Consider the following 16,612-nt stretch of genomic DNA (forward strand, 5'->3'; position numbering starts at 1 on the left):
TCAAACATTTTTCAAAATCTTGTCTCAACATTCATGTCACTTAGATTTAGGTTCATCCTAGGTGTCCATTTTGCAAAGTCATTGTCAACTACCAAGGTTAAGTTTCACCTAGGTCATACTCCTTTTGCATATCAATAAAAGTCATCCATTTACATGTGTCCTCTTGCATTAGAGTAATACCATTGTCATACATTTGCATTTGCATACCCTAGGTCTCTTCATCAAGCCTTGGTCATTATCATATCATATTAGGGTCATTTGCATAGTAATTGTCCCTTTGCATTTAGTGCCAAAACTAGGTTTTGTCATACTTGGGTAATCCAAATCTTTGATAAACCCTAAGTCATTGTTAAGAAGTCTAGACCTTATCAAACCTTTTCTCTTTATGTCATTATTGTCATTTGGTCAAACCTAGCTTAGTATCCAAGCATATAGGGGAGACATTGTCATTTGTCCTTTTGTCACTTGGTCCTTTTGTCCTTTTAGGTCTAGACATCATTTCAATTTCCTAAGGGTCTCTTTTTAGATTTGCATTCCAAAAAGTTTGTCAAAATCTTGAAAAAACAACAAAAACATAGGTTGCATTTTTGCCATAGATTGTATTTTCATCTATTTAGTTTGCATATCATACATCATCCTTTAAAAGTTGCATTTGCATAGTGACATGTCTATTGAAACAAGGTTCCAAGCACCAATGATGCAACAAAGTTTGACATATCAATCGACAATGCAATCAGAATTGGCTAAGCAGGTCACTAACCAAGAAGAGAAAACTGATTGCTTAAGGAAAGATTGGAGTAGAAACTAGGTGTAATGGAAGTCAAGATAACAGAAGTGACTGGGAAGATAGATGAGAAGGGTGAAATGTTGGTAATAGAGGATGAAGTCCCTGCCCCAGACCCTATTATTGATCAAGAACCATTCTTGAAGGCTTTGAAGGCAATGAGTGGAAAGTCTTTGGAAGGAGTACCATTGTTTAGTGGCAAGATGGAAGCAGAGTCGGTAATGGAATGGATAGGGTATGGAAAATCATTTTGAGTTAGAAGGTGTGACTGAGGCCCAAAAGGTTAAAGTGGCTAAGTCAAGAATGAGAGGTGCTGCCGTTACTTTGTGGAAATTTATACAAAATGTGTGTGTGAGAGAGAGAGAGAGAGAGAGAGAGAGAGAGAGAGAGAGAGAGAGAGAGAGAGAGAGAGAGAGAGAGAGAGAGAAGGTAAGATCCCCATCTCTACCTGGAAAGGGATGGTAAATAAAATCAGAGGGACTTATCTTCTTGAGGATTATGAAGTGTAGTTTCATAGGAAAAGACAAAATCTAAGACAGAAGGAGTTAGATGTAAGTACCTACACCGAAGAGTTCCAAAAGTTGTGTCTACGGTCAAAAGTGATGGAGGATGAAACCATCAAAGTAGCAAGATATCTTAACAGTCTAAGATGGAACATACAAGAGGAATTAAGTTTGTTGAGTACAAATATCATTCACAAATTTTATCAGGTGGCCCTGAAAGTAGAAGAAAATAATAAGAAGAAACATGAAAGCACTGGTAGAGGTAGAGGCCAAGATTCAAAAGGTATAGAGGAAGCTATAGTGGTAGATGAAGTGAAATAAGATTACAAGGAGAGTCAAAATTGACTGAGCAGACTAATGAATCCAGTGGAAGAGGAAATTATGGTAGAGGAAGAGGTCATAACAACAACAACAGAGGTAGATCTGGAAGTTCTGGTGGAGGTTCATACTTTGTAAACATGAAGTGTTACCATTGCAGTAATTTTGGTCATCCTGCATATAGGTGGCCAAAGAAGGCAACCTCATCATGTTCAAAGAAAAGAATCAATTATGTGCAAGAGGATTCTAGTAGTGTGAAGTTTCCTAAAGTAAAGCTTGACTCAGAGAATGGTGAGAATCTGATGGTTAGAAGGGTACTAATCAGGGAACCAGTTAAGGAAGAGACAAAACAAAGGAGGTCTCTTTTCAGAGTCAATTGCAAGATACTTGGTAAGGTGTGTAAAGTGATCATTAACTCAGGATCAATGGACAATATCATCTTTGAAGAAGCAGTAAGTGAACTTGGATTGAGTAGCATGACACATAGTCATCCTTACAAGGTCACATGGTTGAATAAAAGACAACATGTGTTAGTAAATGAATAAGTATGGGTTGAATTTGCAATTGGGAAATATTCTAAATAAATTTTATGTGATGTTTTACCCATGGATGCTTGTCATTTGTTGCTAGGTAGACCATGGCAATTTGACATAAAACCTATCCATGATGGCAAAAAGAACTCTTATGCATTAAAAAAATAAGGAGTGACATACATGATTCAATATTTGGTAAGAGGGTGAAGGAATTAAGACTAATGGTCCTAATGTGTTGTTGGCCGAAGGAAAAGAATTTTTGAGAGATCTCAAGAAAGGAGATGGAGAACATTATGCTCTCTTAGTGAAACCTAGTCAAGAAAAGAAGACTGAACAAGAAAGTATACCTACAGAGGTTCAACAGTTGTTAGAATAGTTTAAGGACATTGTGAGTGATGGAACACCTACAAGACTACCCCCTCCCAGAGCAGTAAGTCACCAGATAGACTTTATACCTGAAGCATCACTGCCTAATAAGGATGCATATATGATGACTCCTGAACTGAACAAAACAAAGAAGTGGCAAGACAAGTACAAGAGCTACTTGACCAAGGTCTAATCAGAAAAAGTATAAGCCCATGTGATGTGCCAATGGTGTTAGCAACCAAGAAAGGAGGTAAATGGAGACTATGTATTGACTCTCAGTCAATAAACATAATCACCATAAGATATTGATTTCCTATCCCTAGAATTGAGGATTTAATGGATTGTCTTGAAGAAGCAAAGTATTTTAATAAGTTGAATTTAAAGAGTGGATATCACTAGACCCAGATTAAAGAAGAGGATGAATGGAAAACAACTTTTAAGACTATAGAGGGGTTATATGAGTGGTTAGTTATGCCATTTGGGCTTACTAACGCCCCTAGTACCTTCATGAGGTTGATGAATGAGGTGTTGAAGGATTACATAGGTAGATTTTTAGTAGTATACCTGGATGATATCCTCATATTCAACAGAACAAAGGAAGAGAACCTTGAACACTTGTAGATTGTATTAAGGAAACTGCATGAGGAACAGTTGGCAATCAATCTTGAAAAATGTGAATTCATGAAACAAGAACTTATTTATCTGGGTTTTGTAGTATCCCAAGGTACTTTGGAAATGGACCCTAGCAAGGTGGAAGCAATATAGAGTTGGCCTACACAACAAATAGCTATTGAGGTAAGAAGTTTTCATGGACTTGCCCAATTTTATAGGAAGTTCATTCGAGGTTTTAGTGAAATCTTAGATACTGTTCTTGATACAATTAAGGGTGGGTTGAAAACTAAGTTTAAGTGGACAAAAGAAACCGACTAGGGGTTTTAGTTTCTCAAAAAGAGGATAGCTACCCAACCCATCCTAGTTTTACCAAGTTTTGATAAGTTGTTTACCCTAGAATGTGATGCTAGTCATATAGCAGTGGGAGCTATTTTGAACCAAGAGGGAAGAGCAGTAGCATTCTATAGTGAGAAATTGAATGAAGCTAAGAAGAGATACTCATCCTATGACTTATAATTTTATGCCTTAGTGAAAGCTCGTAGGAAGTGGAGGCATTATCTTTTGCTCAAAGAATTTGTAGTGTTTATAGATAACCATGCCTTGATTTTTGTTGGTAAACAGATTTGTCACTGCGATCATTTACTTGAAATTGACCCTATTTTCCCGATGAGTAGTGACAAACATTCCAACAGTTGGAGATCGCTCTGTGAAACACGATCTTCCTTTGCGTTTGAGAGGGGAAGCTCCCTCGTATGATAGGGGTGTTTAGGATTTTTGCATACTTTTAACCTAAAAGTACATAAAGGAGAAAACATAGAACTTGAAGAAGATAAATAACATAAACCCCAACAACAGACATACAACCATCAACTGAGATTTCTCAATATTTGCAACAATTTACAAGGGGACTTTGTAATGTAATATGCTTAGCCATGAGATGACGATAAAGAAGAATGACAAATCTCAACATACATAGAGATAAGATACTTCAACACATTCAAACTGAGATACCAAAGGTTGCTTGTGCATCATCACATCAATTGTGTAAATCACATATGCATAAAAAGACCACCAATTTGACATACGAGAAATCAACAATAATAACACACGAACTAAAATGTATTCTTCATTATCCTTTTGGAAATATACAAGTCGAAAATCCTTTCTATACGTAGTGCAAATCAAAATGTCATTACAAGTTTCTCCTAGAATTCCAGCAGAGTTTTCCCTTCTGTAAAAAGTCTCTCCCCCTAACATTACAAATAGCCTTGTATATATAGGCTTCCCAGAATAACCACCTTAGTAACTAACTTTAATCCTGGGTTAATAACTAACTCTTTTTTGCATAAATCTCAATGAGTTAGTAACCAACACTTTATGCACAAAAGAAGTCAACTTTCTAATCTTTGGTTACAAGCAGCGACATAAGTCACTTTTTATAAAAATAACATCAAACCCATTACATTGAAGAAATAATTTGTTTATCAATTTTGTAGAGGTGGCCTCTATCTTCATTTGCTTCATCTGAAATTGTCATCATCTCGCCATTTGGAGTTATAGAGCCTTCCTCATTCTGCGGTTATTTCATTTAATTCTGCAAGATGTCTCTTGGAGGAATTTAGTTTTTGCTTCCACATTTTGCATGTATTTCAACCCAGATGAGGATAACCCTACAACATCAGCCATATATCCCACATCTTTTTATGCTTAGAGGGAAATTCATACATTTTCTATTTCATAACAACCTTCCAACCATCGCATTTCTTGGGATGACATGTTCTCGAACCATTTTGTCAACCGGTTCATTTGTCATATCTAAGCCTCCATGATATTCACGGTTTGCAATCACATCTTCCTGAGAAATTGCAATGACAACACCCGACAAAATCCCTCTATATTTATGCTTTGATGAATCTAGATTTAAAGGTTGTGGAATTCGGCCTTACATCCGTCAACTGCACTTGCATTCGTAGTTGTGTACGACATAGTTTGTTGCATACGATCTTGTTGAAATTGAAGTTTTACAAGGTAAGGCTCTAACAATATATTTCATGAGGGTCCACACTCTTCATTCTTATTCAGGAAGACATTCAATATCCCTATTATCAACTACAATTCATCCAAATCAATCTTAGCACTCATCACAACTTGCATGTCTTGGCTCAATCTATAATCTTCACTCCACTCCGCAAGGGTCTCAAAATCTTTCATGGCTTTGCGGTTTGTTATCATCTCCAACAATATCATAGCTACCCTTAACTGGGGTTGGTGCATCCCGACCTTCTCTACGACCTAGTTTTGGCAAGCCAAAATTTGGAAGTTTGGCATGGCTGTCATCTACAAGAAGAAAATTGGTAGATTTGACATTGTGGTGCAACACAGGAGGCTCAACATCTACGTGCAGGTGTTGCAAAGCTATTGCAATCTGAAGTGCAATATGCACTTGAGATAAGCATGACAATGGAGTTGATGAATTCTTTCTATATTTGTGCAGTCGATCATAAAAGACTTCCATTTGGGATGACGTGAAATACAATAATTTTCTCACTCCTTATATTTTGGCATGGCAGGAAGAATGCTAGCAAAGGGCTACAAAATTTAACTTTACACCATGACATGCCACGAGACCATATTTCATTGAGGAATTTTGTCAAACCATTCATGTGCACTGTCTGTTCTTCCATCATTGTGCACCCTTGCCACAAACATGGCACTCTTTGGAGCATTCTACCAGCTAGTTCATGTGCGTTGCCTGTGCTCTTCCTATGCCCACATGATATCCAACAAGCATTGCATTTCATGAGACCATATTTCCTTGAGGAAATTCACCAAATAGTTGAGATGCATGCCTGTACTCCCACACTATCTATAACTTGACATGGAATTAGTTAAATAGGCCACATGCATTTTGTAAAACATTTCATAAGTAGTGTATAGAGACTTAACATATCTTCAACTCCTCTGTGTGTTTTGTTAGCAAAACTAAAGAACTCTCTTTTTTCATTTTGAAAAAATTTCAGAACTTTTGTAGATACATCATAGCTATGCAATCTCAGGATCCTAAAGCCCATAGCTGTATCATTTACATTTACAATGGTATCGTTTATTCCCCTTTCGATGCCTCCATTAGACCAAAATTTGTATACATAATCCAATGCATGTTTGATCTCCTCTTCTAAATAGCGGCCAATTCCAAGATGTTCAACAGTATCAATGGCAAGAAGGCGTTCATGGAGATCAGAAGGATAAACACAAGGCACGTAGTCTCCACAAATTATGACAATGAATTTAATGGATTCCATAAATATTTTGTCTCGTGCGTGCATAAAAAGACATGCAGTGGATGCTAGGGAGCCTAACATGTATCCATCCATTGAATAGAACTTTAATACTTTTCTCCAATCTATAACCTCTTGTAATCCATCCAATGGAAGAAAAAGAGATGTCGGTAGGTTATATAAAATACTCATATCTATCTCTTTAAGTTGAGTCTCCCTTATTGCAAGAATTATTTTAACGAGTGATAATTCATTGGAAATACCCAGATTTAGAGCATTAGATTCCTTCAACAAAGAAGAGAAGAGAATCACAAATCAACTTGGTTGACTGCCAAAGCCTCTTTCATCTAAAGAAAATGAGATTTGATAGTTAACAAAATCAATTCCCTTTTGCACACAATTATACCAAAGTAGTTGCAGCTACCATCAAAATTTCTCTCTATCCTCTGTGCTTTCTTGAATACCGTGATAATTTTGTGCATATCCTGTGATCATTGCATTAAATGAGACCACATTTCTTTAAGGCATTCTATCAAACAACTCACTTGACATATCTAAGCTTCCACTATTTGCAGTGATATCTACCAATGCATCTCATGGTGTAGTTTTGTTTCCATGGTTTGGATATGTTTCTAACTCCAATGTCTGAGAAAAACCGATGTGTCCTTAACCTGGTTCGAAGATTCCATTTTGCTTCCATGTCTCAAGAGCAGCTCTAACTTCAACATCTGTTGAAACCACTTCCTCTTTCCAATACATTTGATGAACATTCATAACCTAGTATTTGAAGTTTTTTTTTTTTAATCTTTCCTTTTGATGAAATTTATAAGAGGTTAAGAATGCTCAAAAAGTGAGCATTTATAACCTTCTTGACAAAGTAGGGCCCATGAGGTTAAGAAATGAGGTTAGGAATGCTCACTTTTTGAGCATTCTTAACCTCTTTTTTTTTTTGTTTATGAGAGGTTAGAAATATGGGTTAGAAATGCTTAAAAAGGTTAGTGAGCATTTCTAACCTTCTTGACAAAAGGTTGAAAAATGAGGTTAAGAATGCTCAAAAAGTGAGCATTTCTAACCTTCCACTTCGACGAACAATCGAGTACATCTTGGAAACCATTGGCCACTGAGAGGAATCAAGGAAGAATGTAATCAATATTTTTAAACAGCTTTTTATCACAAATGACCAGACATATTAAAAATAATTTAAAATATTAAATTATTATTTGAAAAATAATTTAAATATTTTAAATTTTTTGCTTTGGTTGGGGAAAAATGGCATAACTTTCAATCGGTAGGGAGTTAGGTCCTAAATTTTGAAACATGTGTCAATGGTAGGTAAATAGATCCACACAATTATTTACACCTCATGATATAACCTGAAATGAGATATTTTAATCATTTGGGGACAACAAAGACCAAAAATTGAAAGTTTAAAATATGACAAAGTATGAACTGGGTTCACGTGAAAGTTGGCCACATGATATAAAATGACATTTAGATCCTGACTGTAAAGCTATTTCCTTCAATTTGTGATAATTCTCAAAAATTTTCCATTTTTTGGATTTTTACTAGTAATGACCTTGGACAACACGTTCATTACTTACGCGCAAACACTCATTGGACCTTTACTCGACACTAAGACCGATTTGAAGTTCAATTTTTTGTAGGCCAAATATGGGGGCAACAGCTGGCTTTGACTGGGGACAAGGACTGCAAAGGACACAGGATGAACTCAAAATCTCTGGTTCGCAGGCTAGTGCACTATCCATTGGGCAACAGAGTCAAAGAGGAAACAACATAAGGAATAGCTGGAGAAACCAGACACAAACCTAAAATGAGATTAACACAACAAAATTTTTAACTAAAGTATATACATGGTAGGAAAATCCCACCTCAAACTTCTCCAGGATTATCATACAAAACCATTCATAGGTTGAGAGAAATAGGCACCTTTGCGGATAAGTGGTGTGGATCCATGTGACACCTATAAGCTCAGCAGGTTGGCAAGATCAACATGTAAAAGATTAGAAATATCTTTGAGGAATGAACCAAACAACCATATCTCATCATAAATCTGTGAACTCTCTTGAAAGATTTGGGTACCATTTTGAACATTATTGGCAATTTGTGAAATATTCTCAAACATGCCTATATCCTCTATCTAAAGGTCCCTTTGATAGTCTGACTTGCAATAAATTAATCCATGAATTGGACAACCTTCATATAATCTATGATGTGAAGGAACTTGAGTTGACACATCCATCGAATCATGTTCTTGAATATCAACTTGAAAAGAACCTGTAGAAATACACTCATCTGAAAATAAAGGGTTGAGGTACACACTTTTACCAAAGGAGAAGTCATCATTGAAGCCTTCAAACACCAATCTAGAATACAAACATCATGAGAATTAACTTGATTGCTTTCTTTCATTAGATCATCCATTACCTCACTTATCTCTGCATTCTTGGTATAGTTTCCAAAACTATCTTCTTTGATAGGGTTGTCTTCTTGATCTAAAAATTCAAAAGTTGGATTGCTTTGAACATTGGAGACTTCATAAAGTGTAGATTGAAATTCCATTAAGATAGGGACGTTTGTTGATATTCCTACATGGATTTCATTTTCAACCTGCTCATAGATGTTTGTATTACTTTTTGTGCTCTCTTGTCCCAATGATTCCTTTTCATCAAACTCTTCATGGAATTTGAAAATTTCATATTCAGGTGGCATGTATGATAAAGAGTGAATGCTTGATGGTTCAACTTCTTTCACTTGAGGTTGATCTAGGAGTTCAGTAAAAGTCTCCATTTTTGAAGATAAAGAACATGTCTATAACATTTTACTTTTAGTTGCTTCTCCATTGGTCGTATCCATACAAGGTTGTCCATTAGGTATCATACCTTTATTTTCCACGAAAAAGTTTTCATCTTCAACTGTTAGTGATGGATCAATGAGAATATCTTCTCCACATAGAAAATCATCATCAGAAGAATAGAGACACCAAGTTGGAATGATAACTATAGGAGATTCATCTTTATACCTTTCCTCTTCACCATTTTCTTGAAGCTTGGGCTGCATGGTAGTCTTGAAATCATTTATTTCTCCTTCAAACTTTTTGTTTTTAGGTTCATGGAAGACTTCATCCTTGCTATGGTGATCTTCATAATGCTCATGACATATAGGAACACAGTCTTCTTTTTCTTCTTCACACACTTCATCTTGATCTTTCTTTTGCCATATATCTGTATGAGCTACTATGGCTTCATCTTCCTTAACACATGTATAATGTGATGGATCTTTTTCAAAACTTGGATCATGAGACATTTCATCAGGAGTGTGCACATCTTCAAGAAAAAAATTTTCTCCTTCTTTTTGTTTAATCTCTTGCAATGTTTGAAGCAAAGAAGGATGTACTTTGGTATGATCAAGTTTCATATTTCCATAGAAGCTTTTCAAAAACTTTATATGTGAATTAGTGAGAACCTGATTTTGTCGAGAAACAGGTGAAGGAGAATGAGCATCATCGTTATTATCCATTGTTGATTCAAGAATACAGTCACAAGCAAAAATTTGGTTCTCTCTTCCATCTTTTTCCTCTATCTTTTGTAGAGTTTGGAGTAGAGAAGGATTAATTTTATGAGGATCAAGTTTCTTTCCACTATTGACTCTCTTCAAGTAGTTGACCTATTCAGGTTCATCATGACTTTGATTCAGTTGAACAATTTGTACAAGAGAAATGTCACTTTTGTCTTCATCTTTCTTGATTGTTAACTTGGGTATATGATCGCAAGCGAGAAAACCAATCTCCTTTCCATCTTTTTCTTCAATCTTTTGCAATACTTGACATAAGGAGGGATGAATCTTATTCGGAGTTAACTGCATTCCACCATAAAATTTCTTCAAGAAGCCAACTTGTATGGGCTCATTAGGAACTGGCCTCTTTGGATATATATAATCTTCATCATCACTTTCACTTTCACTTTCCAAATTTCCTTTGTACCAAACCATCATTCTAAGTTCAATATTTCAGACAGAGTTGCCAACCTTCATTTTGAAGAAGGTACCTTACAATTTCTGAGGAACAAAGCACACTGGTATGTCGCTCCCTAGTAGAGTCGCCAAAAAACTATTGGTAAATAGATTTGTCACTGCGGTCATTTACCTGAAACTGACCCTATTTGCCTGATGAGCAGTGACAAACGTTCCAACAGTTGGAGAGATCGTTTTGTGAAACACGATCTTCCTCTGTGTTTGAGAGGGGCAGCTCCCTCGTATGATAGGAGTGTTTAGGATTTTCGCATACTTTTAACCTAAATGTACATAAAGGAGAAAACATAGAACTTAAAGAAGATAAATAACAGAAACCCCAACAACAGACATATGACCATCAACTGAGATTTCTCAATATTTGCAACAATTTACAAGCGGAGTTTGTAATGTAATATGCTTAGCCATGAGATGACGATAAAGAAGAATGAAAAATCTCAACATACATAGAGATAAGATACTTCAACACATTCAAACTAAGATACCAAAGGTTGCTTGTGCATCATCACATCAATTCTATAAAACACATATGCATAAAAAGACTACCAATTTGACATACAAGAAATCGACAATAATAACACACAAATACATTTAGAACACACGAACTAAAACATATTTTTCATTATCCTTTTGGAAATATACAAGTCCAAAATCCTTTCTATACGTAGTGCAAATCAAAATGTCATTACAAGTTTCTCCTAGAATTCCAGCAGAGTTTTCCCTTTTGTAAAAAGTCTCTCCCCTAACATTACAAATAGCCTTGTATTTATAGGCTTCCCAGAATAACCACCTTAGTAACTAACTTTAATCTTGGGTTAATAACTAACTCTTTTCTACGTAAATCTCAATGAGTTAGTAACCTACACTTTATGCGCAAAAGAAGTTAACTTTCTAATCTTTGGTTACAATCAGCGACATAAGTCACTTTTTATTAAAAAAACATCAAACCCATTACATTGAAGAAATAATTCATTTGTCAATTTTGTCGAGGTGGCCTCTATCTTCATTTGCTTCATCTGAAATTGTCATCATCTCGCTATTTGGAGTTATAGAGCCTTGCTTATTTTGCGGATATTTCATTTGATTCTGCAAGATGTCTCTTGGAGTTATTTAGTTTTTGCTTCCACATTTTGCATGTATTTCAACCCAGATGAGGATAACCCTACAACATCAGCCATATATCCCACATCTTTTTATGCTTAGAGGGAAATTCATACATTTTCTATTTCATAACAACCTTCCAACCATCGCATTTCTTGGGATGACATGTTCTCGAGCCATTTTGTCAAACGGTTCATTTGTTGTATCTAAGCTTCCATGATATACACGGTTTGCAATCATGTCTTCCTGAGCAATTGCAACAACAACACTTGACAAAATCCCTCTATATTTATGCTTTGATGAATCTACATTTAAAGGTTGTGGAATTCGGCCTTACATCTATCAACTGCACTTGCATTTGTAGCCGTGTACGACATAGTTTGTTGAATACTATCTTGTTGAAATTGAAGTTTTACAAGATAAGGTTCTAACAATATATTTCATGAGGGTCTGCACTCTTCATTCTTATTCAGGAAGGCATTCAATATCCCTATTATCAACTACAATTCATCCAAATCAATCTTAGTGTTCATCACAACTTGCATGTCTTGGCTCAATCTATAATCTTCACTCCACTCCGCAAGGGTCTCAAAATCTTTCATGGCTTTGTAGTTTGTTATCATCTCCAACAATACCATAGCTACCCTTAACTGGGATTGGTGCATCCTGACCATCTCTACGACCCAGGTTTGGTGGGCCAAAATCTGCAAGTTTGGCATGGTTGTCATCTACAAGTAGAACATTGGCAAATTTGACATCGTGGTGCAACACAGGAGGTTCAACATCTATGTGCAGGTACTACAAAGCTATTGCAATCTGAAGTGCAATGTTCACTTGAGATAAGAATGACAATGGAGTTGATGAATTCTTGCTATATTTGTGCAGTCGATCATAAAAGACTTGCATTTGGGATGACGTCAAATACAAGAATTTTCTCACTCCTTAAATTTTGGCATGGCAGGAAGAATGCTAGCAAAGGGCTATGAAATTTGGCTTTACACTATGACATTGCATGAGACCACATTTCATTGAGGAATTTTTTCAAACCATTCACGTGCGTTGTCTGTTCTTCCATCATTATGCACCCTTGCCACAAACGTGGCACTCTTTGGAGCATTCTGCTAGGTAGTTCATGTGCGTTGTATGTGCTCTCCCTATGCCTATGTGATATCCAGCAGCCATCACATTTCATGAGACCACATTTCCTTGAGGAAATTCACCAAACAGTTGAGATGCGTGCCTGTACTCCCACACTACCTGTAACTTGACATGGAATTAGTTAAATAGTCCACATGCATTTTGTCAAACATTTCATAAGTAGTGTATAGAGACTTAACATATCTTCAACTCCTCTGTGTCTTTTGTTAAGAAAACTAAAGAACTCTCTTTTCTCATTTTCAAAAATTTTCAGAACCTCTGCAAATACATCATAGCTATGCAATCTCAAGATCCTAAAGCCCATAGCCTTATCATTTACATTTACAATGGTATCATTTATTCCGCTTTCGATGCCTCCATTAGACCAAAATCTGTATACATAATCCAATGCATGTTTGATCTCCTCTTCTAAATAGCGGCCAATTCCAAGATGTTCAACAGTATCAATGGCAAGAAGGCATTCATGGAGAGCAGAAGGATAAACACAAGGCACATAGTCTCCAAAAATTATGACAATGAATTTAATGGATTCCATAAATATTTTGTCTCGTGTGTGCGTAAAAAGAGATGTAGTGGATACTAGGGTGCCTAACATGTATCCATCCCTTGAATAGAACTTCAATACTTTTCTCCAATCTATAACCTCTTGTAATCCATCCAATGGAAGCAAAAGAGATGTCGATAGGTTATATAAAATACTCATATCTATCTCTTTAAGCCAAGTCTCCCTTATTGCAAGAATTATTTTAACGAGTGGTAACTCATTGGAAATACCCAGATTTAGAGCATTAGATTCCTTCAACAAAGAAGAGAAGAGAATCACAAATCCACTTGGCTGGTTGCCAAAGCCTCTTTCATCTAAAGAAAATGAGGTTCTGATAGTTAACAAAATCAATTCCCTTTTGCACACCAGTATACCAAAGTAGTTACAACTACCATCAAAATTTCTCTCTATCCTCTGTGCTTTCATGAATACCATGATAATTTTGTGCATATCCTGTGATCATTGCATTAAATGAGACCACATTTCTTTAAGGCATTCTGTCAAACAACTCACTTGACATATCTAAGCTTCCACTATCTACAATGATATCTACTAATGCATCTCGCGGTGTAGTTTTGTTTCCACGGTTTGCATGTGTTTCTAATTCCAATGTCTGACAAAAACCGATGTGTCCTTAACCTAGTTCGAAGCTTCCATTTTGCTTCCATGTCTCAAGAGCAGCTACAACTTCAACATCTGGTGAAACCACTTCCTCTTTCCAATACATTTGATGAACATTCATAACTTGGTATTTGAATTTTTTTTTTTAATCTTTCCTTTTGATGAAATTTATAAGAGGTTAAGAATGCTCAAAAAGTGAGCATTTCTAACCTTCTTGACAAATAGGGCCCATGAGGTTAAGAAATGAGGTTAGGAATGCTCACTTTTTGAGCATTCTTAACCTCTTTTTTTTTTTTGGTTATGAGAGGTTAGAAATATGGTTTAGAAATGCTCAAAAAGTGAGCATTTCTAACCTTCTTGACAAAAGGTTGAAAAATGAGGTTACGAATGCTCAAAAAGTGAGCATTTCTAACCTTCCACTTCAATGAACAATCGAGTACATTTTGGAAACCATTGGCCATTGAGAGGAATCAAGGAAGAATGCAATCAATATTTTTAAACAGCTTTTTATAGCAAATGACCAGACATATTAAAAATAATTTAAAATATTAAATTATTATTTGAAAAATAATTTAAATATTTTAAATTTATTGCTTTGGCTGGGGAAAAATGGCATAACTTTCAAACGGTAGGGAGTTAGGTCCTTAAATTTGAAACACATGTCAATAGTAGGGAAATAGATCCACACAATTATTTACGCCTCATGAAAAAACCTGAAATGAGATATTTTAATCATTTGGGGACAACAGAGACCAAAAATTGAAAGTTTAAAATATGACAAACTACGCATGATGCTAGTTACATTGCACATTAATTTTTCAAAGAGGTGGTAAGAATTCATGGGCTGCCTCTCAGTATAGTTTCAGACAGGTATGTGAAGTTTATGGGACACTTTTGGAAAACTCTATGGACAAGACTGGGAACTAACCTTTCTTTTGGTTCTTCTTATCATCCATAGACAGATGGTCAAACTAAGGTCATTAACTGAGTACTGGGTAATCTTCTGAGGTGTTTGACAAAAGAATATGGACAAATATGGGATCAAGTGCTACCATAGGAAGAATTTGCATATAATAATAGTGTCAACAGAACTATAGGTAAGAGTCCTTTTGAGATTGTTTATGGACTCCACCCACGCGGTGTTTGTGAACTTAGAGATTTAGGAATCCTAAAAGGAAAAAGTGGACATGTAGAGGATTTCACTCAGTCTATGAAAGAGGTGCATGAGCAAGTGCAGAAAACATTGATCGATGCTACGCATAGGGTTAAGGCTAAAGCAGATGAGAGGAGAAAGGAAATTCAATTTGCAGTGGGAGACATGGTTATGGTACATCTAAACAAGGCAAGATTGTAGAAGGGATTCCCTAGTAAGCTCCAATGCTTATAAGGTAGATTTAGCCATAGATTTGGCATTGTCCCCTATGTTTAATATCAAAGACTTGGTTTAGTTTAAAGGTCCCATAACAGTGCTAGATGGACTGACTCCAAAAGGGGAAACTACTCTCAGTGATATTCCAGTACCACCCATTTCTAAACCACAGGTGGAATAGATTTTAGATTCTAGGGTGAAGAAGAAAATGAGACATGGTTTGTACATGGAACACTTAGTCAAGTGGCAACATTTACCTAAATTCAAAGCCAATTGGGTTGCAGAATCTAATTTCAAAACACTAGGCATTGATGTCGCCTTGCTGCCCCCAGGGGGGCTTGATATTTTTGTGTGGGGAGTATGGTGCAGAAGCACCTAAGGGTGAGAAAATACCCTTTTCAATTTTGGCACAAGGACTGGTTCAAGTCCATCAAACTATTTATAGGGAGCTTGGAGTACATTTTTGTTTTCTTTTTGTAGTTCATGTATCGGCTATACTTATCCCGATAACCCAATGAGGTACCATCAGCTATCGGTAAGAGTGTTTTCGGCCTACCCCGATAACCCAATGAAACCGCCAGCTAACGAGTGAGCAAGTTTGGGGTTGATCAACGTCGTTTGCTATACTGCTATGGCAAGATGAACGAGGTTTATCTCCTATGACCTGGCAACCATGGTGGGACCCAGCAAGAAGTAAGTGAGCGGAGTGAGTCAAAGTGGAGCCATCAAGTATTAGCATAACTATTTTTTTGTGTCACTGGATAAATCGATGGGAAAACATATGCTTTGGAGCGCACCATCGGCCATCGACATGAGGTGTCTAAGGCTACGTCAATAACCTAGTGGGAAAGCATCTGTTGGGAGCGCACCATCGACCATCGGTAAGAGTTTTTTAATGATACTCTGATGACTCAATGGAAACCAATGAGGAAGTGCGCAATTGGTAAGATGTCCTCAGACATCAGAGAAATAGTTTTTGGTGCTAACCCGATGAACCGATGAGGAAAGCGATGCTAACCCAATGATAATGAAAAGACAGTTACAATCAGAAACCAAATTGTGCCAAGTTGAAGCTTGTCTGTTAGGGATGTTTCATGACATGTCGTAGTGGCTATAAAAGACCCAATGGGCATTTTGTAAAAGGGTTAGAAGGAGGTTAAATAGATGGAACAAAGAATATCTTTTGAATAACAATTTAAAAACCATTTTCTGGTTACTTTCTCATAATAAATTATGTTTGAAAACTATAAATAATGGCTTAAATCTTTAAATGCTAGTGTGATAGAGTAGATGTTACTTTCCTATGTTTTGTGAGTTCCAATTTTGAAGTTGTGCCAAGCTTGGCTCTATAAGTAAGTTGTCATTCTATTTCTTATTT

General features: G+C 36.3%; 1 protein-coding gene across 1 annotated transcript; it reads right to left on the minus strand.

Moving 5' to 3' along the window:
* Nucleotides 1-5,313: 5,313 nt before the first annotated feature.
* Nucleotides 5,314-9,202, minus strand: LOC131065685 (wall-associated receptor kinase-like 14). Its single transcript, XM_058000270.2, has 2 exons — nt 8,840-9,202; nt 5,314-5,541 (listed from the first exon to the last, which is right to left on the minus strand). The coding sequence occupies exons 1-2, from the start codon at nt 9,200-9,202 to the stop codon at nt 5,314-5,316; spliced, it is 591 nt and encodes a 196-aa protein (XP_057856253.2).
* Nucleotides 9,203-16,612: the final 7,410 nt, after the last annotated feature.

Source organism: Cryptomeria japonica, chromosome 7 (assembly GCF_030272615.1).
Source record: "Cryptomeria japonica chromosome 7, Sugi_1.0, whole genome shotgun sequence".
NCBI classification, from domain to species: Eukaryota; Viridiplantae; Streptophyta; class Pinopsida; order Cupressales; family Cupressaceae; genus Cryptomeria; species Cryptomeria japonica.

Bases quoted from the DNA above. Each gene is read 5' to 3' on its own strand.
- LOC131065685 (XM_058000270.2), bottom strand. From the start codon at position 9,202: ATGGAGACTTTTACTGAACTCCTAGATCAACCTCAAGTGAAAGAAGTT. The intron at 5,542-8,839 runs GTAATGGATGAT...ATTGCACTTCAG, and splicing joins AGAATGCAGAGATAAGTGAG to ATTGCAATAGCTTTGCAACA.